Source organism: Danio rerio, chromosome 5 (assembly GCF_049306965.1).
Source record: "Danio rerio strain Tuebingen ecotype United States chromosome 5, GRCz12tu, whole genome shotgun sequence".
In the NCBI taxonomy this organism is placed as follows: Eukaryota; Metazoa; Chordata; class Actinopteri; order Cypriniformes; family Danionidae; genus Danio; species Danio rerio.
Window position 1 is genome coordinate 55,408,124 of NC_133180.1, and position 23,232 is coordinate 55,431,355.

The 23,232-nt window shown below is 36.8% G+C and overlaps 1 protein-coding gene across 11 annotated transcripts in view; it reads left to right on the forward strand.

Moving 5' to 3' along the window:
- msh3 (mutS homolog 3 (E. coli)) overlaps positions 1-23,232 on the forward strand; it is a 190,725-nt gene that overhangs the window by 69,881 nt on the left and 97,612 nt on the right. For 10 of the 11 annotated variants that reach the window (XM_009301782.4, XM_073950743.1, XM_073950742.1 and 7 more), the window contains exons 13-15: positions 7,351-7,483; positions 15,822-16,009; positions 19,989-20,157. In XM_009301782.4, coding sequence (XP_009300057.1) covers positions 7,351-7,483; positions 15,822-16,009; positions 19,989-20,157 — 490 coding nt within the window. The remainder of the gene's footprint in view (positions 1-7,350; positions 7,484-15,821; positions 16,010-19,988; positions 20,158-23,232) is intronic. The other variant, NM_001109714.1, reaches the window with a different exon arrangement.

Genomic DNA, 23,232 nt, shown 5'->3' on the forward strand with positions numbered 1-23,232 from the left:
GTTTTTAATAATTTAATGAATACAATATATGTTGGACTGCAGAAATAAACTATAGTTTATAGTCTTTCATAAACTTTAGCATGACTTAGACTAATGTGAAAAAATGTTTCTCTTATAGTGGGTTTTTGGTTATTTATTATCGTTATAGGGTTAGAATGTTTGTAAAATATATAAAAAAATACATATAAACAACACATACATTTTAGAAAGGTTTTTTATTTTTAATTAACAAACAAATGGAGCTAAAATATACACATCATGGACCGCTATTTGCCAAGGGGGGAAAATCAAGCGTTCATATTTGCAAAAGATACAGCACTATTTCTGAATATCAACAGGATATTTACACATCCCAGCACTATATAAAATAATCCTTGTCAAGTTGTACAACAAACTTAGCAGTATAAATACGTCAACTGCTGTCTATCAGCTGCTATAACATTGCTTGTACATTGTTTATTATTTTTTCTTTACCTCTGTTTTCATTTGGCTTATTCGATGCCTTAAATTATATCTGGCAAATTCAGTATATTAACTGTACAACATGCAGAAACTCAATGTCAGAGATGTGCTGTAAATGAAGTTCAAATAACGTTACAGGAGATCAATCTGGAGATCTGTAATGGCTGAAAAACAGTTTCAGACCCATAAGAAAGTATTACTGCTAGATAATGATCACCTGTTTTCCCTGACATGATAAGTTCAGTTTGTATCAGCAAATAAAAGCCCACATATAACCATCAGATCCATCAGATTCTGTATGTTTAAAAGAATAGTTTACTGCTGATCAACTCATTTAATCATGGTAAAACTTTAACCAGTACTTCAGTCTCCTCTCAAAGCTCCGACGGTCTGCTTAGAATAGCTGTCAATCTCAACTGTCAATCACGGTGACACACCCTGTTTTTATAGCAATAAATTACTGGCTAAAAACATACTGTTTACAAAAATAAAGATCTGCACTTATATCAGCATAATAACCAGTGCCTCAATTGACCAAAACCATCCTTTCCTGAAAATGTATTGTAAGTGTAATTTATTTTTTGGTTTTGGAACAAGTCTTATTAGTTAACATGGGGGAGGCAGGCTTTATGACTTGTACTGCAGTCAGCCCACAAGGGGCGATCTAACGGCCAGGAGCGTCACTCAAGAGGAGTCATGCAGCACACTTGAAAGTGGCATTGAAAGAAAACAATTCAAGTCATGAAGCAACACAAAGAGGCCAGCTGTAATTTTGCTACATTTTTCAAATATTGGAAAACGAGATGAATTACTTGATTATCAGACATATGTGTAAGAGCGAATCCCTCTGTAGTGAGTGACAGTTACTATGATTATGGTACTAATTCTGCTTTGGTTACTTTTTGCATGGGGTCATCGGAGGTCACACTTTATTTTGATGTTCCGTTTGTTGAATTTAATTGACATTTGCATCTACATGCCAACTAATTCTCATTAGATTGTAAGTAAACTGTTAGGTTGGGGTTTGGGCTAATGTAAACTGACATTAACTTGCAAAGTTTCTTATAGTCAGTTAAATGTCTGTTAAAGGTGCAGTATCAGCAGATATTAAGCAGACGGTCCACTAATACTCCAGTGGACCATCAATATAAAGTGTTACCACATCGGAAGGTCAGGTTTCCTTTTGTGAACAAGAGCACAGATACTGCCCTCGGTGGGTGCTGAATTCTCCTACGGCCACAGAATTCACAATCTTAAATCAGCTTTCGTCCATTTGGTGTGCTCAAACGCAGCTTTTTGGTCCAGACGAAACAAGATGTGAGGCGACAATACAGTTGGGTTTCATCTGTGATTTGTTTGGGGTCAACTTGGTGTGTACCAACCTGAACACATCCAGTAACTTAACACATCCAGTTAGAATTCTGTGCGGGACTGTTTTTTTTTTTTTTTTTTCCAGTCTTGCTCTCACTAGTTATTATGCCGAATCTAATCGCTCCTGCTATTTATTTACTCTTTGTTCATCTGCTGTTCGTTTAGAACAGTTTTCTTCCAGACCTGACCATTCCTGCTATATTTAAATCTTGTTTCCTCAATCTTACATTTACATTTTCACCAGCCACTATACTAAAAGAAAAAGATAACAATCAGAAATGTAGATTGTTCAATAATGTGTTTTCTTAAATTATCACACTCACAATAGGAAAAGTGTCTCGGAAAGAAAAAAAGTAAAACTTTGTTTCTTACTTTTTGAAATTTCAACTTAAACGCCCTTCAAGGTCAGTTCATCCACACTTTGTCTCAGTCACTCATCGAAAAACCTGTTTTGTCTGATGGCTTTTTTGCACATGCTAATTGCAAAGACTTCAAATACATGAAGCAGAAAGACCTGGTCCACCTGTGCAGTGTGTGGCAACAGTCCTACCTATAAGTTGAGGCTACTTGCGGTCGATATGTAAGTAATGAAAATCCTCCACAACTCACGACTGTGCGCTCTCAGTCAGGGAAGGCTGGTGCAGAGCCAGGCTAAATTATAAATCCAGTGTAAAGCTGTTACGACCCCTACTTAAGAACGACTCGTGATCCTGAGAAAACATAACATAAATAAACAACGTGCAATGTGCTTCAACTAAATTATTTATTAACATAATCAGATAAATGATCTAAAAAGCAAATAAAGGGGCAGCACAGTAGCGCAGTGTGGAGCACGTTAGCCTCACAGCAAGAAGGTCGCTTTTTTCGAGCCTCGGCTGGGTCAGTTGGCATTTCTGTGTGGAGTTTAGGTTCATTCTGCTTTGGTGACCCTAGATTAATAAAGGGACTAAGCTGGAAAGAAAATAAATGAATGAAACCTAAAGCAGGTTGGGACTCTATACCCCAAACAATAATCAAAAGGAAATTATAAAGGAGAGCACAACAATTAAGCCGTCAGAAACTGTGGTGGCGTGGAGAAATGAGCGAGAGACCAAAGTAACATTTTATCAATGAAGATGAGAGGGTCGTGACTGGTTTAGATAGTAATTGGATAGGATGAAGATCCAATATAAACGTCAAAATTGTTGAGGACCAAATCCAATACCAGAGCTTCCCTTTTAAAGGGAACATAGTTTACCCCTTTATTATGATTTAATATTAATATTATGGTTCTTCTAAATGTGCCAGTTTAGGTTCAGTTCAACACGCAGTTCAGATGTTTTTATTATAATGTGTTTAAAAGTGTCATGTTGGGGGCGTTTACACAGTTTGCTGTTTTAGGGGCGTGTTGCTTCACAGTTTCAGCTTCCCGCCCAACGTAACAAGGGTGCGGAGCCAAGAGCTCCCACGCTCTTTGTTTACAACAGACAGGCTGACAGACAGAGAGAAGCTAAGCTAGGATGAGCATTCAGCCGCACATGTACAAGTCACACACAGACCAAGCAGAGAGTACAAAATCATTTGTGTCTTTGTATAGTCTCGGTGTATAAGTGCCGAGCATGTACAACGAGACTAATAACCACACACACTGAATTCACTCCACCAGGGCAAACACAACAGCACCGCGTCTCTGACCCGAAGCTCCGCCGCGTGCACCCTGACAGAAACCCACGCCGTGCCGAGCCGCTGACCCGAAGCTCCGCCGCTTGCACCCTGACAGAAACCCACGCCGTGCCGAGCCACTGACCCGATGCTTCGCCACACATTCGATTACAGTGATAATGTGGAGAATATTGATCTTGTGTTGAACCCAATGAGCCTTTCATCAAAAAAATAGAGCAAGGGTGTTCCTTTAGTGATATCGCTTTGACTCACACACTGAAAATGGCGGATATGCTCGTGACGCGAGGCTGTCAATCAATATTGGTGGGTGGGGGGACCACACTCCTACGTAAAGTTGAGGTCGGTCTGAAAACCTCTCCAATTGGTCCACCGTTTTTTTGTTGTTGAATTGAAAAAAAGGACTGGGTGTGTTTATATCATATACACTGTACTTACACACATGTCTGTCCAAACAGCTTGAAGAGTAGATTTTTTTTTTTACCATAGGTGCCCTTTAAATGTTGATGTTTTTGAATTTTTTTTTGAAAAGTAGCACACTGAGTGCTCAACTCCATCAAGCCCATCCTGCAATAACATAGCACCCACCCCCACATCACTAGCATCAACAGCCAATTTGAATGACCCGTCATACACTGGAGCAGCCAAAACTACTGAGAGGAGAACCTACTGTTGAAAAGCTTTAACAGAAACTACGATAATATCCCGCCTTTCCCAGAAAGCACTATAATTTGCGACAAATGGAAGGAACTGGGAAGGACATGATAGCCTCAATCTTGGCTTGTACTTGCAGATATGCTTTTCTGAAAGGACATCGGGGACAGGATCGTCTTTTGTTTGACCCCCTGCTCCTTTTCAAATTACACCAGAGTTACGAATGCCACTGGGTTCTATATTAAAAAATTAAATCCACGTTGCAAGATATTTGGTTGGCTTGGGAATGCAGACCTCTACATCCAGTGTCAACCAAAGAAAAGTTTAATGTTTGCGTAGTTAAATTATTTTTTGAACTGAACTTAAAATTATGCAAATGCAGCTTATGGCCCTTTTCCACTGAGGGGTATGGTTTGGTATACACTTTTATGGCTGTTTCTACTGTCAAAAGGTACCTAAAAACAAACCATACCAAAGGGTACCTAAGCATGACAGAAAGGTACCATTAGGCGGAGCTAGACATGTTCAATCCACTGAAATTTGCAAAAACAGGTAACTTGGGACAACATAAAGGATTTGTGTGGAACCCAGCATTTTTTAGTGTAGAGCAAGGATGTCCAAACTGGGTCCTGAAGGGCCAGTGTCCGGCAGAGTTCAGCTCCAGCCCTAATCAAATACACCTGAACCAGATAATCAAGCTCTTATATACTAGAAACTTCTGGTGCAGGTGTGTTGAAGCCCTTCAGGACCGAGTTTGGACACCCCTGGTGTAGAGAAACCTTATAGATTTAGAGGGTTTAATTATTTTAAAATACATTATTGTCTCTTCCTTTTTTGTCAGCCACTTTGTATGTTTTTTAAATTTTTTTTATTGTTTTTCTCTGGTACACAACAAAATATTACAAACACGCATTACAAATGATCACTGGCAGGCTTACTAAATGTAAAGCCAGGATGTATTCAGTGTTTAATATGGACAACAGTACAATATTAGCAAAAAAACCTGGTGAGTAATTTTAAATTGTTTTACAAGAGATATTTACTGGGATTCACACAGGGACCTCTGCTTTGTCCTTATTATTTAATATGTCGTTTGAACCACGTTCGTTATAACGTAAAAGGCCCCTAATGACGCACTAAACGGAGTGGAGTAACTACTTCATCAGAGTAAATTCTCATAATTTTATGTGCAAATTGTATTGTTTTACACGCATACAAATTTTTATAAAATCCAATATTAGTTTTGGGCTTTCCAAAGTAACATATGTAAACAACACATCTAGGACCTATATATGTTTCCTTTACAATTATTATTGAGAATATTCTATATACTAAACCACTATACTGTACTAAGCGTATTATAATCCTATTTATAAATTGGTAATGGTTGTAATTTACAGTAGGATATTTATTAAAAAAAAGAAAAAACAGCTAAACGCTACTAGTTTAAAGAGAAGCGTCACTCGCAGAAGCAGGAGAATGAAAACAAAGGAACCGCCAATTTTAAAAACACAGCCAAGACATTACACCATAACACACATATAATAACAAGCCATGGTCGACCTGAGCTCAAACAAACCTTGTCCTTGTGTTAATGACCAGCCACAAGCCAAGAAAGACAAAATCTGCCATGTGCTGTTGTTGTTTTACAAGCTCATCTAAAAGTGTGAGCGGTTTCGCTTTCTCCAGAGAGCTTGCTGCACGTCTTCTTAATCTCATATTGATAACGTGCGCATGATCATTGAAGTGCTTCAGACATCCAATCCTTTCAGAAAGGGACAAACGCAAGAGTGAAACGCCAAAAAACTAAGGAGAAGCCGGAAAAACCAGAGCAGCAATTCAGGCTTTCTTCAACCTAAAACATGAACAAACTGCCATGTTTAACTATTATCATCACCTTTTAGACTATTATGAAATGGGAATGTTACTTTCTAATGTGATGTTCCATGTGTTGGTGAAGATTAAAAACATATATTAGAGGTTTGCACTGACTGGGAGTTATATTTCATGTAGTTTTTCAACCCAAATAAGGACTAAATGTATGTTGGGTGTAGTTTTACTGTAATTAGGAACATATCGGAGACACCCTTTTGGCAGTGGAAATGCAAGCCTGATAAAGGTGACCCATACTGACCATACTGTACTATACCTCTCTGTTGAAACAGGCCATTAATCTAATAAAAGTAACTTGTTTTGAAGAATTCAGACAAACTTTTTTATATTAAAAGATCATATTTGTGATTAAACATGCCTAGTTTACATTATTTTGGCATATGGAGAAAAGATAGAGCATGTTTGATGTTTAAACAAAGCGTATGAGAGCCATCACAGGTTTTTCCACTAAAAAAGGCACTAATTCTGACACAGAATGAGGGCTTGTTCACTCTAAAAATGATTATTATGATTTCTGATTATTATTTTTTATCCAGCTAGTTTTTCAGTGACTTTAGTATTAGACAGTTTAATTTAGTTTTTGTTTTTTGTCTTTTTTTAATTTTATTTCAGTTAACGGAAATGATTTTTAAACCAATAGTTTCAGTTTTAATGTACTAAAATAACCTTCTGTCCCATGCACCACCACAGATAATAGTGGGTTCATAAACTCACTAGGTTAATCCAAGTCCTAGATTATTTTGCAAATGGAGGAACTTTGCACCCTTCTTCCCAGCTGCTGCCCGGATTACAATTTGGGTCTGTCTGGATTGAAAAGAAAAAATCCCCCATGGATGTTGCATGTCCAAAAAAGATAAACTGCTGTCAAATGGAAGTTTTTAATCTAAGATTTTTTCATTTTTTGTTACGACACATATACAGTATTTATGTTTTCATCCCCCAGAATTACACTGGCATGGCATTGTCGGTCAAATGCTATCTTTTTATGGCTTTTAAAGGGTTGTTTAGGATCTGCATGTGACGTCGTGCATGCTTTGGAAAGATCCGATTATGTTTGATTCCATGTAACAATAATTTAATCTTAATCTACATATTTTCCTGCCAAACATCTTAACAGGCATATTTGGGAGCGTTTTTGAATTGAGATGTACAGTATAATATCGTGGCATTAACTGTTCATTTCCATGAAAATGCCTGTATGTTTTGTGTCATACAGGGAATATTATCTTCTATCTGTTTTTAAAAATTGCTGATGTTTTGCATGTTTATTCTGTTTCTTAAATCTCCTTTACCTCTCTCTCTCTTTATCAGTGATATTCAAGCTCGACAAGAGGCAGTTGCTGAAATATTGTCTTCTGAATCCAGTGTCCTTCCCTCTATCCAGTCTTTGCTAACTCGTCTACCCGACCTCGAGAGAGGACTTTGCAGTATCTACCACAAGAGAGTAAATACTTTTGTACTAAATGAATCATTCTTACTACTCAAGTCTACCAGAAAGGGCATTTGCAATTCAAAATCAGTTTTAGTTTAAGAAAAACGTAATATTTTATCCCACACAAAAAAGCGTCTGCGAGCTCTGTCTAAGAAATGAAACCTCTCAAGACCAGAATTGATTTCAACTAATGAAAAGTTCTGTATTTCTTAAGTATTTTTTTTTTCAAACATCATTTCATTTGTTTCTGAAATCTGGCAGGAGGTTGAAGGGAAGGTGCTAAATGGCGTGTTTCTGTTTAATGGATCTATTAGCATAATGGCAAGTGTGGGAGCAGGAATGGGAATGATTATTGTTTTGTGGAGACAAAGAATGTCCTTATTAACCCTGACTCACCTGCCTGTTTTTGTCATCTCAATGTCCTTCATTTTTCACCCCCCTCACACCCTCCAAAAAAGTATTTTCTTAAAGATCTAAATATGTTTACTATCTAAATAGTCTTTTTTTGAGACTTAGGCCCCGTTTACACTAGTGCGTTTTAGTTTTAAAACGGCATTTTAGAATGAAAACGAATGAAACCGTGTCCACACTTGCGTTTTACCCAGCGTTTCTGATCTGCTCTCCGTCCACACCAAAACGCTGAAAACGCACATCACCCATCTACCCAGATGAGAGCTGTGCTAGGCGGTCTGCTCATCAAGCATCTCCCGCTGGATCTAATCTCACTATATTTGTTAAATGTGATATTTCATTCATCTTGTTGTCTATATCTAACAACATATTCCCCGACTTTGGTCATTGGAATCTATTACTTGTTCTCAGGTAACGTGTTTTGGCTAAGCGCAAAGATATAATGTAACAACGTAGCCTATTCTGTATATTGACTGATCGCTTGCCTTTGTTTCCTGTAATGTATAAACTTATTTTATGTTATACTTTTATAATGGCCATTATCGATGATTAAAACTGATATTCAGCAAAAGAGAGGGTATGTTTCGTATTTTCACTGAAATTTGAAAGGAGGCAGTGATATTCTAGGCTCCATTTTGTAATAAATATCCACACAGTAAAGATGACCCTCATATTTGCAGCACGACGCCTCAACATTTCTGCTGTCCGTTAAGTTGCTAATATTAAAATGAAAATAGGCAGTTCCTTAAATCATGTTTACATTTTATTGATGAAAAAGTGAAACAACGTAGCCAGGATGATCTGAATGAAGTTATAAAGTACACTGTTCCCTTTGAAGATTTTCCTGTGTCCTCGGTAGTCTCTTTTCCATATCAAACTGAGGAGGGCGAGACTGCAGCCTTGACCATACTTGCAAAGTCTGAACTTACAAGGAGAGGATGCAGGACTGAACTGTATGTAACGTTAGGCTACTTAATATTGAGGAAAAGCCCCAATCAGATAGGCGAATGTCTGCAGCCCCGCCTCCGTTTTCAGATTCTCCGTTTTCCCCCATCCAGACTGAGACGGAGTAGCAGCGTTTTAAAATGCGTTTTCAAAACGCTCCGTTTTCGGCGCTCAAACTCCAGCGTAGTGTGGATGGTCGGCATTACTGTAGCAAAACTTATGCGTTTTCAAACTAAAACGCATTAGTGTAAAATAGGGGCCAAACTCGCTCATTTTGATGCAGAAACCGGCGGATGTGCAACAACTTTAACTATGAGGTAAACACAAAACAAAACTTTCCATCCGGAGCTTCTTCACAGGACTCCACACTTGTAAACAATCGCTCCATTGGGCTAGCGCCGCTCGCGCGGCTCTCGGTCCCGCACAGACTCGTTAGTGCCACAGCGAAGGGCTATGCTACGGCGTTGACGCAGAAGTATAAATCAGCCTTTAATATTCATTGTCTGCTGTTAGTTAGTTTAAATATATGTATAGATTTCTCTTCTTATATATGTATATATACATAAACATACACACATACACAAGTAAATAAAATAATAAAATGGGTGTCACGGTGGCGCAGTGGGTAGCACAATCGCCTCATAGCAAGAAGGTTGCTGCTTCTAACCTCGGCTGGGTCAGTTGGCATTTCTGTGTGAAGATTGTATGTTCTCCCTGAGTTTGCATAAGTTTCCTCTGGGTGCTCCCGTTACCCTCACAGTCCAAAGACATACGCCTTAGGTGAATTGAATAAACTAAATTGGCTGCAGTGTGAATGCAAGAGTGTATGGATGTTTCCCAGTGTTGGGTTGCAGCTGGAAGGGCATCCGCTGCGTAAAACATATGCTGGATAAGTTGGCGGTTAATTTTTCTGTGGTGACCCCCGATTAATAAAGGGACTAAGCCGAAAAGAAAATTAATGAATGAATGCATGAATAATTATAATAAATAAGTAAAACTAATGAATTAAAAGATTCATACAAATACGCTACCGACAATTTTAGCTTACCTAATTCACCTATGTCTTTGGACTGTGGGGGAAACCGGAGCCCACCTGAACACGGGGAGAACATGTAAACACTACACAGATATGCAAACTTACCTAGGCGAGGCTTGAACCAGCGACCTTCTTGCTTTGAAGCGATTGTGCTACCCACTGCCCCAATGTGTCACCGGTTTATGTTCAATCTACCTCTGGTTTGTCTTTATTATGTAATTGGCAACGTAAGCGTTCACACAAAGCTGTTTTTGCCATTATATTGACTCATTGTTTTTTGTTTTTTTTTTTAAGATTTATTCATCAATTATTGTGATGGTTAACAAACAAAAGTAAAAGAAAAAATAACAGTAGAAATAGAAAAATATATATATATATAACAGTACAAAATTTATTAAAACATAAATATACCACACTATAACCCTCATTGTTCAACACACAGTATATGATGTGCATAAACAGTTTATGATGTGCATTCATTTATACAAATTAATCAGGGCTGTGTATCCCAAACAACAACATAACTCGCTGCTGAACTATCATAGTTCGATGCATCATTTGGGAAAGAAAGAACCGTGTAGTGACCAGTGTTTCCCAAAACCGTAGTTTCTCTGTTGCTGCTCCATTGTTTGAACCACGTTAGTTATAACGTAAAAGGCCCCTAATGATGCTCTAAATGGAGTGGAGTAACTACTTCTTTAGAGAAAATTCGTATAATTTTTGTGCAAATTATATTTTGTACACGTACACACATTTAAAAAATCCAATATTAGTTTTGGTTAAAACATGCACTCGCTTTCCAAAGTAATACTGTATATGTAAACGACACATCTAGGACCTATATATGTTTCCTTTACAAATATTAATGGGAATATTCTATTTACTAAGCATCCTAAATAATAATAATAATAATAATAATAATAATAATAATTAATAAATAAAAAAATTTAAATGTTGTAACGTTCAAATTGAATAGTGCATAGGGAGGATAACACAATAGAACACAGCCAGTAACTATGTTTCTAATTACAGCTCCAGAGGTGTAGTTGCAAGCGTACAAGTTTGCAATGCTTTTTGTGAATGTCCATTGGATTGATGTATTTGGTAAATGCCAAATCAACCAACTATGTTTGTAACAATGTTACTTGCGACTTCAGTTGGCTAACAATGGTTTTTGGAAACGCACCCCAGGTCAGTAACGAAAGTTGAGGTCAAAAACATTAAAAGAGAGAGAAAAGGGAAAATTGGGGTTGTGGTGGCACGTTCTTCAAACCTGTGGTTTTATGTCAAGAAAGAGTTGTATGCTAGTGCTACATCAGCACTAGTACTCATATGGAAGATACAGACTGAAAGTGCAAGATGGGCAACTATATAATCTATAGTTCAAGTTTCAGAGATTTGACATGCGCCAAGAATGGCAACTAAATTTATTTGATCAGTGAACCTCGAAGACTATATTTAATTTTTGGACCTTTATTTTAACTGAAATTTTTGGTGCTTTGTAGTGTTTCAAGTTGAAACTAGCGTCACTGAAATCTGTACCATAATCTGTGACTTCTCCCTTTGTAATATTTGCCATATGTTCCCTATTACGCAGTAAGCATAACCTTGGTGACAGTAGTATTAATGTTCCAAGCTATTTACTCTCAAATAAAATGAGTAAATGTGCCTCTCTCTTTTTGACATTTCCAACAAACATTATTTCACTTTGTATGTTTAGTCACAGTTTTTGGTTGTTTAGTGATCTTGTCACGAAGGAAAAAAGTCGTCAGTAAATATTATTGTTCTTGTTTACGCAAAGTAATGGTTTTTCTCAGTAATGACCTTCAAAACAAAACAGCATTTCTTAGTATTTAAAAAGTTTGTAGTTTTATTATGTACAGTATCAGCAGTAGACTGTCAGAGGAACACCTCCATCATAAATAAATGGTATAGACAGTGGGCCAGAGAGTATTTGCATAGATCTATAGGGAACTTCCACACGGTTTTAATCAGCATAGAGAGTTGATATGCGTTGCCTTATTATAATGTAATGTTAGCAGGAATGACTAACGCTGAGCCTTTGGGAAAAGGGCTTGATGTTTATAAACACACACAAGATCAAGCAGAGATTTAATTGGCTTCTTGGTGCTTGCTCTCATCAAATTATGGAAATTACAGATTGCATACACACGGGTGTTGAGGTATAATGATTAATGATGCTCCACGCAAAGTTACAAGTTAGCATTATTATTTCTTGGGGTAATCGATAGTTATTTTTTGTGTGTAATTGTTAATGCATTTCGAAATAAAGCATAAAAAAGGTTTATTCTTCTTAGCCTTTAAAATGTTTAGCACCAATTTACTTGAAGGGTGTTCATAAGCCTGTCATCAAATCTTTATAATAATAAATGTGAAAGAAGGGGCGTCCCAAATTGCATACTTACCATTATTTTGCACTATTCTACGCCATTTTGTTGTATAAATAGTGAAAGTGAAAGAAGAAAAAAGAATAAAAAGAATAAGTGCACTTTAAATACCCTGCTGATGCACTTACTCAACCGTTAAAATTAAGTGTGTAATGTTGGACTGTTCACACACTCAACGACCGTTGCTTTGCTCACGTAGTGGAAGTGGTGTAGCTTTCAGGCGCTAATGTTGTATTACTTAATTTGTTTTGGATTGTGAAAGCAAAATTCTCCTACGAGAGTGATTATAGCACCGCCCAATGTTGAATGCAGTTATACTAATGGCAGGTATTATTTGTTAGTTCAGTCATTTATTTCGCTAATTTGGCAACCGTCAAACGTCATGAGGGAAGCTGTTTGAATTTCCGCTTAGAAAAAAATTCATTAGTGTTCCATTTGGGATGACACTACATACAGTTGAAGTCAGAATTTGTTAGCCCCCTTAAATTTTTTTCTTCTGTTTAAAATATTTTCCAACTTATGTTTAACAGAGCAAGGACATTTTCACGGTATGTCTGATAATATTTTTTTCTTCTGGAGAAAGTCTTATTTGTTTTATTTCGGCTAGTATAAAAGCAGTCTTAAATTGTTTAGACACCATTTTAGGGACAAAAGTATTAGCCCCTTAAAGCAATTTTGTTTTCCGATAATCTACAGAACAATCTACTGTTACACAATTACTTGCCTAAATTACCCTAACCTGCCTAGTTAGCCTAATTAACCTAGTTAAGCCTTTAAATGTCACTGTAAGCTGTATAGAAGTGTCTTAAAAAAATATTTAGACAAATATTATTTACTGTCTTCATGGCAAAGATAAAATAAATCCATTATTAGAAATGAGTTATTGAACTATTATGATTAGAAATATGTTGAAAAGATCTCTCTATTAAATAGAAATAGGAGAAAAAATAATCAGGGGCTATTAAATTAGGGGGGCTTATAATGCTGACTTCAACTGTATATATTTTATCTCTACAGTGGTACAATCTGAATTTGCCATTAAAATGTAACTAAATATTTAAAAGTTATCTTAAAAAATATTTGACAGTTTTATGACACTTTTAGAGAGACATTTTAATGATAAATAGTAGTTTGTTCCTCTGAAAATGTGATCTAAAAAATGAAACAATTATAAGGGCCTCATGACAATCATGTTTATGACAGGTTTATGACAGGTTTATGACAAGTTATGTTGTTTTGGTAATGTCAAGCCATTGCCATTTCATTGTAAATTTTTCCTACTGTGGGTGACATTTTAGAATATTTAAAATAAGCATCATAAATGTGCAAAATTACACGATTAACAGTGTGATACAGCTGTGTATCGGCACTGGTGGGAGGTGTGCGTGCCTTAGTGTACCACCAGTGACGATATACAGCCATATCGCACTGCTACTCGTGTGATATTGCATTTATACTACAGTTTGACGGCATAATTGTGCACATAAAAAAAGAAAATCAAACACTGAGATTCTAAAAACCCTTTTGTATTTGAGGAACTACTTTCTTTCGCCATTCATTTACATCTGCAGCTGACATCAAATAAGCAGAAACCTTTGCTACTTCACCAACATCTCTTTAGAGCTAGTATTTGAATGATTCTCTAGTGTAATCTTTTAAGTGATGACAAAACAGGGGATTTTGCTCACATTTTAGGATTCTACACACAGGGACGTTTTTCGTTTGCGTTTATAGTCAGCGTTTTACGAGACGTTTTTCAGTGTTCAAACCCAAGCGCTTTTCTCTGGCGTCAAGCAGAAGAGCATGCTAAATCAAGTGGAGGAGCGGAAGTTCACACGTTTGTTGTTAAATGTACTGGTGACTCGAACAAGCATGGATGGTTCAAGCAGCAGCTCCAGCTCTAGTGATGAAGAAATGATTAGTGTTCACAGAGCAATAAGCAGCTCCACGTTCATAACGCCTCTGGGCATCTTCTTCAATGTGCGTTTGCAATTACAGTTTTGCGCTTGAGCGCCTCCAAGTGCTGCTTACTGTAACTTCAGCAGCTCCGTGCACATGAACAAAAGTGCCGATCTGATTGGTGGAGAAGGTTTTGATGCCGCGCGTCAAAACAAAAAAACGAGCATGAGACGCTTTTTTTAAAATGATGCTTTTGCGCCTGTCGTTTTACGCGTTGGTGTGCACAATCACATTGACGCCCTTTATTTAGTTTCGAGGCGTTAAAAGTCAACGAAAAACGCGAGCAAAAAACGTCTCGGTGTGCACGGGCCTTAAGGCTGAACAGCATGAAATTCCATCAGTCTACAGAGATTTCCCAGTATTTCTCTGTTGCAATCGGGAGATCACAATAATTAACCCAGAAAAAGGCAAAGCAGTGCAATCCTTACTAGATTTTTAGACTTTTCTGTTTGCAATAAGAAAAAACACTCAACACATGCGGGCATTTCTGCTTTCTTTTTACTGAACTGGTCGGCAGTAACAAAAAACATGAGACTCATTAGAAACAAACAGACGGCCAAACAAAAGGTAACTCAGGGTTATACAAAGAGTGGCCAACACAAAAATACATCCTGATAAATGAGTCCTATTTCAAACTCAATGCACTACAAATCCTATGGTATAAATACAGCATTACAACATAGAGAGAGAGACTTAGAATGTCAATTACCATTTTTCTAATCATTTGATTAGCTGTAGTTAGAAATTATGCTGTTTTTCTTTTCTAAGAACTTTTTTGCAGTCTTTGTCGCCATCTTGTGGATCGACTACATCATCCGTCTTTGCTCTGCTTAATGACAGGCTAGTGGCTGCCAACGTGCTGTCTCTCTGAAAAATAAATATTTAAAATAGGCGCTATCCTTCTAAATAAACTGCATATATGCAATCTAAACAACTACATTCTCACCTGAAACACCTCAAAAGTAAATTGTGTTGTCCAACAGCTGCAATATTTGTCAAACTGTAGTGAGTTTATTGATCTACTGTCACTCTATGTGGGCGGAGAAAGACACAAGAGTGAAGAGGCTGTACGAGTGCTGATATTGCAGAATATTGCATGGCTATCAGCCAATCAAATTCGAGAACCAGACAGAACTGTTGTATAAATGCAATTGAGGCACAGCATTCCATTAATTATACAGTTCATTGGAACTTGAAACACAAATTATAAATTACGTAGATTCACACATTTAAGTTTATGTAAAGATGGACATTTACAATAGGGACAACCTGTCACTGCATTTGCAGAGAGTTTGCAAAGAATCTGTTAATTAAACCTGAAATGAAATTAGATGATATATAATTATAACTCTTTCATGAGAACCACAATATGTGCTGTACTAAACTGTTAATATCCAGCCTGCATGCTTTTAATTTTAATCAGAATCAGAATCAGTTTTATTGTCAAGTGTGCTTCACACATGCAAGGAATTTGTTTTGGCTACAGAAGCTTCCAGTGTACATAAAGTGACAAGTGACAACACAAAATAAATATGAGAAAAAAGACGACAAATATTAAAAAGACATATCTTTGGCCTTTCTGTTTTTCCAGTGCTCCACTCAGGAATTTTACCTCATCATTAGCTCTCTCTCTCGCCTGAATGTTGAGCTTCAAGCCCTCATGCCTGCCATCCAATCACAGCTCAGCTCTCCCCTTTTGAAGACCCTCCTGCTGGACACACCTCAGCTTTTAAGCCCCGCCCACAACTTCTTAAAAGTGCTGAATGAGAAAGCGGCAAAGTAAGTTCATTTTTTTGACAGCTTCATGGGTATTCACCTTAGTTTGTTCATTTTAAATTGATATAGCTGAAGACTAAATTATTAGGCCTCAAGTGAAATCCCTCCCAAATACAGTATAATGAAGGGAATCACAATTTTTAAATGTAGTAGATAAAGGTCATTTCCACTAACTAATTTTTTTTTTGTATTTGGCATGATGACAGTACATAATATTTTACTAGATATTTTTCAGGATACACTACCTGTTCAAAGTTTTGTCACCTGTATGTTTGCAAGTTTTAGGAACAACAAATAATAACTTGGCTTCTTGTTGATCATTTGGTATCAGAAGTGGCTTATATAGAAGGCAAACGCCCCTAGATTATGCTTATTTAACCAAAATATAATATGATCATACCTTGATTTTGAAATATTTATTTAGTACAGTAAGGTCTGACTTTACTTAGTCTCGTCTTTTAGAAATAATGTCCAGTATAGAATATAAAGTCATGATGCAGTGGAAAAAGAATGAATATTGTGTATGACTCCCATGAGCTTTAAGGACTGCATCCATACATCTCTGCAATGACTCAAATCACTTATTAATAAAGCCATCTGCAATAGAAAAGAAAGCGCTCTTGCACGACTCTTAGAATTTATCAAGATTCTTCGGATTCATCTTTAATACCTCCTCCGTTATCATACGTCAGACATGCTCAAAAATGTTCATGTCTGCTGACTGGGCTGGCCAATCCTGGAGCACCTTGACCTTATAAGCTTTCAGGAACTTTGATGTGGAGGCTGAAGTATGTAAAGGAGAGCTATCCTGCTGAAGAATTGCCATTTCTTGTGGTTTGTAATGTAATAAGCAGCACAAATGTCTTGTTACCTAAGGCTGTTGATGCTGTTGATGCTGATGTAGATCACTCTGCAAATCTCTCGCACGCCCCCATACTGAATGTAACTCCAAACCATGATTTTTCCTTCACCAAACTTGACTGATTTCAATGGGAATATTGGATTCATGCGGGTTCCAGTAGGTCTTCTGCAGTATTTGTGATAATTGGGATGCTGCTCAACAGACCATTTATCAGAAAAATCAACCCTCTGCCACTTTTCCAAATGATCAACTAGAAGTCAAGTTATTATTTTCTGCTCTTACAACTAATATTATTCACAAGACTTTCATCAGGTGGTGTACTAGTATTCAGTTTAAAGTGCAATTTAAACGTTAACTAGTTTAATTAGGTTCACTAAGCAGGTTAGTCTAAATAGGCAAGTCACTGGACCTTCAAATGAATTGTTAAAAATTTAAATAAAAATAGTAAATACTGTGAACAAAATTGTTATATTTGAAAGAATTATCACGTATATTTAAAAAAGAATACACATTTCACAGGATGGCTAGGAATGTTGTCCATCGCATTGTATATTTTGAAACAAAATATTTAAAACAACATTTTTTTTTGGTTTCTGTATGTGTAACACACATGTCGGCGACAAACCAAAGCAATTTTATAAACAGAGAATTCACATTGAATTCTTATTATACATAAACTGTCTTGTGAAAGACACAAACTACATAGACTGGGCTGGCAGGGAAGAGCAGGGCTCGACAAGGCTGGGCACAACAGGATAAGTTGATAAACGACAACAAATTGGCATAGACCTGGGGTCTGTTCTTCGTACGTGGATTACTCAGTTAGCTGGATTTGGATATTGACGATTTGACACGATCCAGGATCGTTTCGTTCTTCAAAGCTGATCCGAGAGTTGTTGTCATAGCAACAGTTCTGCTAGGTAAAACCTGATCGGGAGCAGGTTCAATTCATATAAACAGGATTAGATCGGCTTGGTTAAAGCAAAGATAATACAGAAAGTATGTTCCCAATTCTGATATTTTCTTACAGTAGTAGTTATACACTTGGAAAAACGGTACATATTTTTAACTATATATATAAAGTTATAGTCATTAATAAAATAAATTAAGTTATACATATTAATAAAACGTATGCAATCTGCACCCTCGAAATGAAAGTACAAAGACTGCCACCTGGTGGTGCAAAGAGAAAACTTATTGATATGAACTTTTTAGATCGCTTTAGTACAAATTGTGTATAATAGATATGCACAATTATGTGACTTTTTTTAAAAGCAATAATACATTTATGCAGTCATAAACATGTTTTGACAGTTAATATGCCAGTGATTTGATGCTTCACAAAAGTTGCAGACGCCTTTACCAATATAAAAATGCTTTTGTAAACAACCAGTTATTCTTTACACAGATTAAAAAAACGGCTACTATAATAAAGAAAATCTTTTCAAAATGTAGAACTAAATACATTGATTTGCATTGAAATACATGATGAATACTCTTGACACATGAAAGTGTAAAGCCTGCAGCTCACAACAAATGTGGAAGGTTATTGCGTGTCATATTTAACAAGCCGTTTACTGCTAATTTGATGTTATTTTGCTCACATGGATAATTGAATATTAATCAGATGATGTCATTACGCTGCTGTGCCGTCAGCCAATCGTTGCATTGCTGATCATGATTTCGAGGATCGATAGATCTGTCCTTTACAACACACGCAGCGGTCTCAGATTAGTTTATCCAGACATTCTAATCTGATTCGCGAACTTGTTTGAAGAACCAAATTAGCGAGAGATCAGTTATCAAGATTAAAAGATCTGCCAAATAATCTTAGATCATTTAAGCGAGGTACGAAGAACAGACCCCAGCAGACAAGAAGCTATAAACAAGAGCAAAAATGTGAAACAAACAGGTGAACATGATAAACTTGTAATTAGTTTACAAGGAGGGCGGGACTAGACGATAGACAGGAGAGCACATGACACAAAGAGACAACACAAGCAACATGTGCTTGCGTAAATCGAGACTAGACCATGCACCCAATGAGAGAACTCATTAACCATATGTTCACACGAAACACAACACTAAAACACGTAGCCACAATGTAAACAGCGAGCCACGTGTTTTGACAAGGCTAACACATACAGAACGCAAGACATGGGCACACAATAAATAAAACACTTACTGTGCACTCGCACATGTTCCATCCCAGCGCCAACAAAACCGAAACCAACTAGACTGAGGCGCTGAGAGTAAAACAGCACACTGCAGACAGAACAAACACAAACAAGACAGCAAGTGAGCACAAGTGAAACAGAGTCTCCTCAGGAGTCATGCTTGCCTGCTACAAAGACTAGAACAGAAAAATGATGAGAGACAGAGACTAAGATAGGATATGAGTGCTCGGCCCAAAAAACTCGAGCCGAGCTCAAAATACAATACAAGACAGGACTGGACTCTGCCACCCAAACAAGAATTACTTAAACCGAAATGACCGAGTCCTGACATTGACATGAACATGTGATCATACATAATTTTTATTACTTAAAAAACATATTTAAACTTCTTGCTGGCAAATGGTTAAAAACATTAATGTATGTATAAGTGCATATATGGTGGAAGTCTTATACAGTTAAATAAGAATTATTTGCCCCCCTTTGACTTTTTAATTTTTTTTAGATTTTCTAAATGATGTTTAACAAAGCAAAGAAATTTTCACAGTATGTCTGATAATATTTTTTCTTCTGAAAAAAGTCTTATTCGTTTTATTTCAGCTAGAATAAAAGCAGTTTAAATTTTTTTGTGAACCATTTTAAGGTCAAAATTATTAGCCCCTTTAAGCTATATTCTTTTTCGATAGTCTACAGAACAAACCATTGTTATACAAAAACTTGCCTCATAACCTTAACCTGCCTAGTTTACCTAATTAGCATAGTTAAGCCTTTAAATGTCACTTTAAGCTGTATAGAAGTGTCTTGAAAAATATATAGAAATATAATATTTACTGTCATCATGGCAAAGATTATTCTGACTTTAACTGTATGTGTATTCATTCATTTCATTCATTTATTTCTTTCATACTTTAATTCTGCATGGATATTTTGAACTATTTTCTTTTAGGACAGGCAATAAAACAGAAATGTTTGTGGACCTGACTGACTTCCCAGTGATCCGGAAAACAAAAGAGGAGATTGAGAGTGTTTTGTTGGACATAATGGAGCACCGGCGAGAAGTTCGCCTGTTGTTAAAAAACCCATCTTTGGACTACACCACAGTGTCTGGCCAACAGGTACAGTAATAGCGTCAACAATCTCATCTCAGACATCTGTTTGATTAATGAGTTTCAGAAATTGAGGACGAAAGCCATTGTAACACCTGCTGCATTACACAAATATGGTATTTTACAGTAGAGACGCATATGCTGTGTTGTTGCTGTCAAACGTATTAGATTAAATTTGCATAAAATGCTCAAATTTGCAAGCACTACTGTCAACCTTGTTATAAAAAAACACATTTTCTTGAATATTTTGTTTCATTTAAGCCACAGTTACACTGCACTTTTTGCCCCACTTCCATTCACAAGCGCCTGAATGCAGCAGACCAGAAATGCAAGCTCGTGCTACAAGTTTTAAATGTCACTGTGTTTCAAAAGTCAATCTTGGCGAACTCTGAGATGCAAAATCGCATCACGTGATTGCCTGAGACCAAAAGTAGATCAAAACCTAACCACTCTGTTAGGGATGCTCCATTTGGTTAATTTTGCCAACCGACAACCGCCGCTAGTTAATCGAATATTAATGGTTAACTATAGTCAGATTAATATTAAATTATTATTTAATTTTTAAAAATATTAATTGACATGTCTATTTTGTGACTGACACATTAAATATTGTGTTTTAAAATACTGAATTATTTTAACATGCCAACACATTGACAAAATAACCACAACAGAATGTCTTCATGCACCTGCAGTGTTTCCAACAGCATAGAAAAACAGGATAAACTGAATAAAAATAATAAAATAAATGGTCCTGCCCTAGATATTTTTCATGACAAATGACAAATTTAGATTACAAAACGAAAACACTAACTGAATTCTTAAAAAAAAAAACAGCATAGTCATCATGTTTTTTTTTTTTCTTTTGTCAAATAAAAATAGCAGCTTACCTCAAATCCATCGCTTCACGGAAAATGGGCTTATGCAATTAATTAATGCTCCACTCTAATTCTTATATCACAAGCCTCTGTCAACATTTTTAATATAATCATAGTGCTCGTGTGCTTTTATTTCCTCTCTCGCTCTCAGGTTATGTGCGAGCACTGCGTGTGATGAAATACAATAACAAGGCTTATAAGTTGACTTTTTGTAAAGTGTAGGCTACTATAGCATATAACAACTTTGTTGTTCACATATGATATTGCATTTATTTGCATTCATGTTTTATAAGCTATAAAATATGAGAACATGGTTTTCCATTTTAAAAACATGACACTCACCTCACTGCCTTTTTTGTTGATAAGAAAAGAAGCAATGTGCGCTTTTTTATGTCACTAGGACATGACTGAATCAGCTGCGTATTGTGTGTGAGTTTTGCTGTCAATGTTGTCATTCTTGTAATATTATATAATATTATGAAATTCAAGATTTATAAAGAAATACAGCTCTGGATAATTTGAAACAGCGACCACTATTCTCTCCACCATCTTAAAAAGTTCTCTGTTGTCATCATGACAACATATACACTGCTGTCACCTCAAGGGAAACCTCACCTCTGCTTTTATTTGATTGATATATGTAAAAGTGCAAAAAACGTGAAGTGTGGCAGGGCACATAAACCGCATGCAAAACACAGATGGCCTTTAGTAATCCATTCAAAAGATGCTCCTCTCAATGCAATAAGTGCGCTGTGATTGGGCCCTTATGCAGTTAAACTTTTAAAATATAAAAAAATAATGTTTTTAATTAAACTGATGCCATCAATCTGTTTCAAACGCACCCCTTGGGTAATGGTTAATCAGTTATTTGGAGCATTCCTACTCTCTGTACAGAAATGTAAAATTAGGAGTGTAGGGGAAATTTATAGTTTGAACCGAAAAAGTGGGTGTGTGCGTAGAACTCTGAACGATATCTCAATAGCTAAAGCATACAAACGTCTGTTTAGAGCTAACCCCAGACCTGTAAAAGGATCCACAATCAAATAGAACACACACTCAGGGCGTACTCACACTATGCTATCCGAACCGTGCCCAGGCCCATTTCCCAGAATGTTTGAGAAGTTTGAGTACTTTGAGTTGGGCTCAGGCATGGTTCAGTTTCCTGGCCCTGGCCTGGTTAGAAGAGGTGTGCCACAGCGCAGTTCATTTAGGCTCGGTTCACTTGAGCCCGACACTGAAGATGAGATGTGACTTTTAAGGGACTGTTTCAATAAAAATAAAGAAATCTCCACTGTGCTATACTGTGGTGAGAGGGACTGTTGTTTTGTGTTTACCTTATGATTAAAGTTGTTGCCCGTCCACCGATTCTCACCTCAAAATAAGCGAGTTTAAGCCACTTGTACATTAAGGTAGCATTCAGAAAAAACAAAACACCAGCAAAGAAACTCGACACAGAGGAAACTAAACACCTACTGCCAGTTAGCGTTTCGGAAGTGCACCATGGGTCACACCGATCACTTGACGCAAGAGTATAAACCAGGCTTAAGACATGGAGTATGCTATATTAGTGGCATTGCTGAAGTGCAGTACAGACATGTAAACACCGCAATCTAACTATTAGCGATTTTTGCTGCATTTTGCGTCAGGATAGTCTGTACACACACAGCTGTTTGAAACTATTCTCTGCACCCACCATGTCAGTAAAGGACCACAGACACATCGTGAAATGTGGAGGTTTTTTTCTTTTCATTCAGCGTGCGGTATCAAATTCCATTAAAAACAACACTTCTCCACCAGTGCTTAATCCGTACTTCCATTCAGTACCTCAGTTTGTCACGGGGGCATGCATGAAATGTTCCTGAATGAAAGTGAAAGTGCCAAACTGCAGTTAAAGCTTAAGATGTAAAATAAAAGACCCAAAATTGCATAAAACTCCTGAAGAAATGTGAATACACATGTGCTGACGCAATGACGTTAATCTATGTGCTATAATGTAAAATGAGCTCATGAAAGGAACTTTTAAAAGCAACTCAAACACATCAATCTTATTATTGTCTTAATCATTAGTCCGTTCTTCGTACGTGAATTACTCAATTAGCTGGATTTGGTTATTGACGATTTGACACGATCCAGGATTGTTTCTTTCTTCAAAGCTGATCCGAGAGTTGTTGTCATAGCAACAGTTCTGCTAGGTCAAACCTGATCGGGA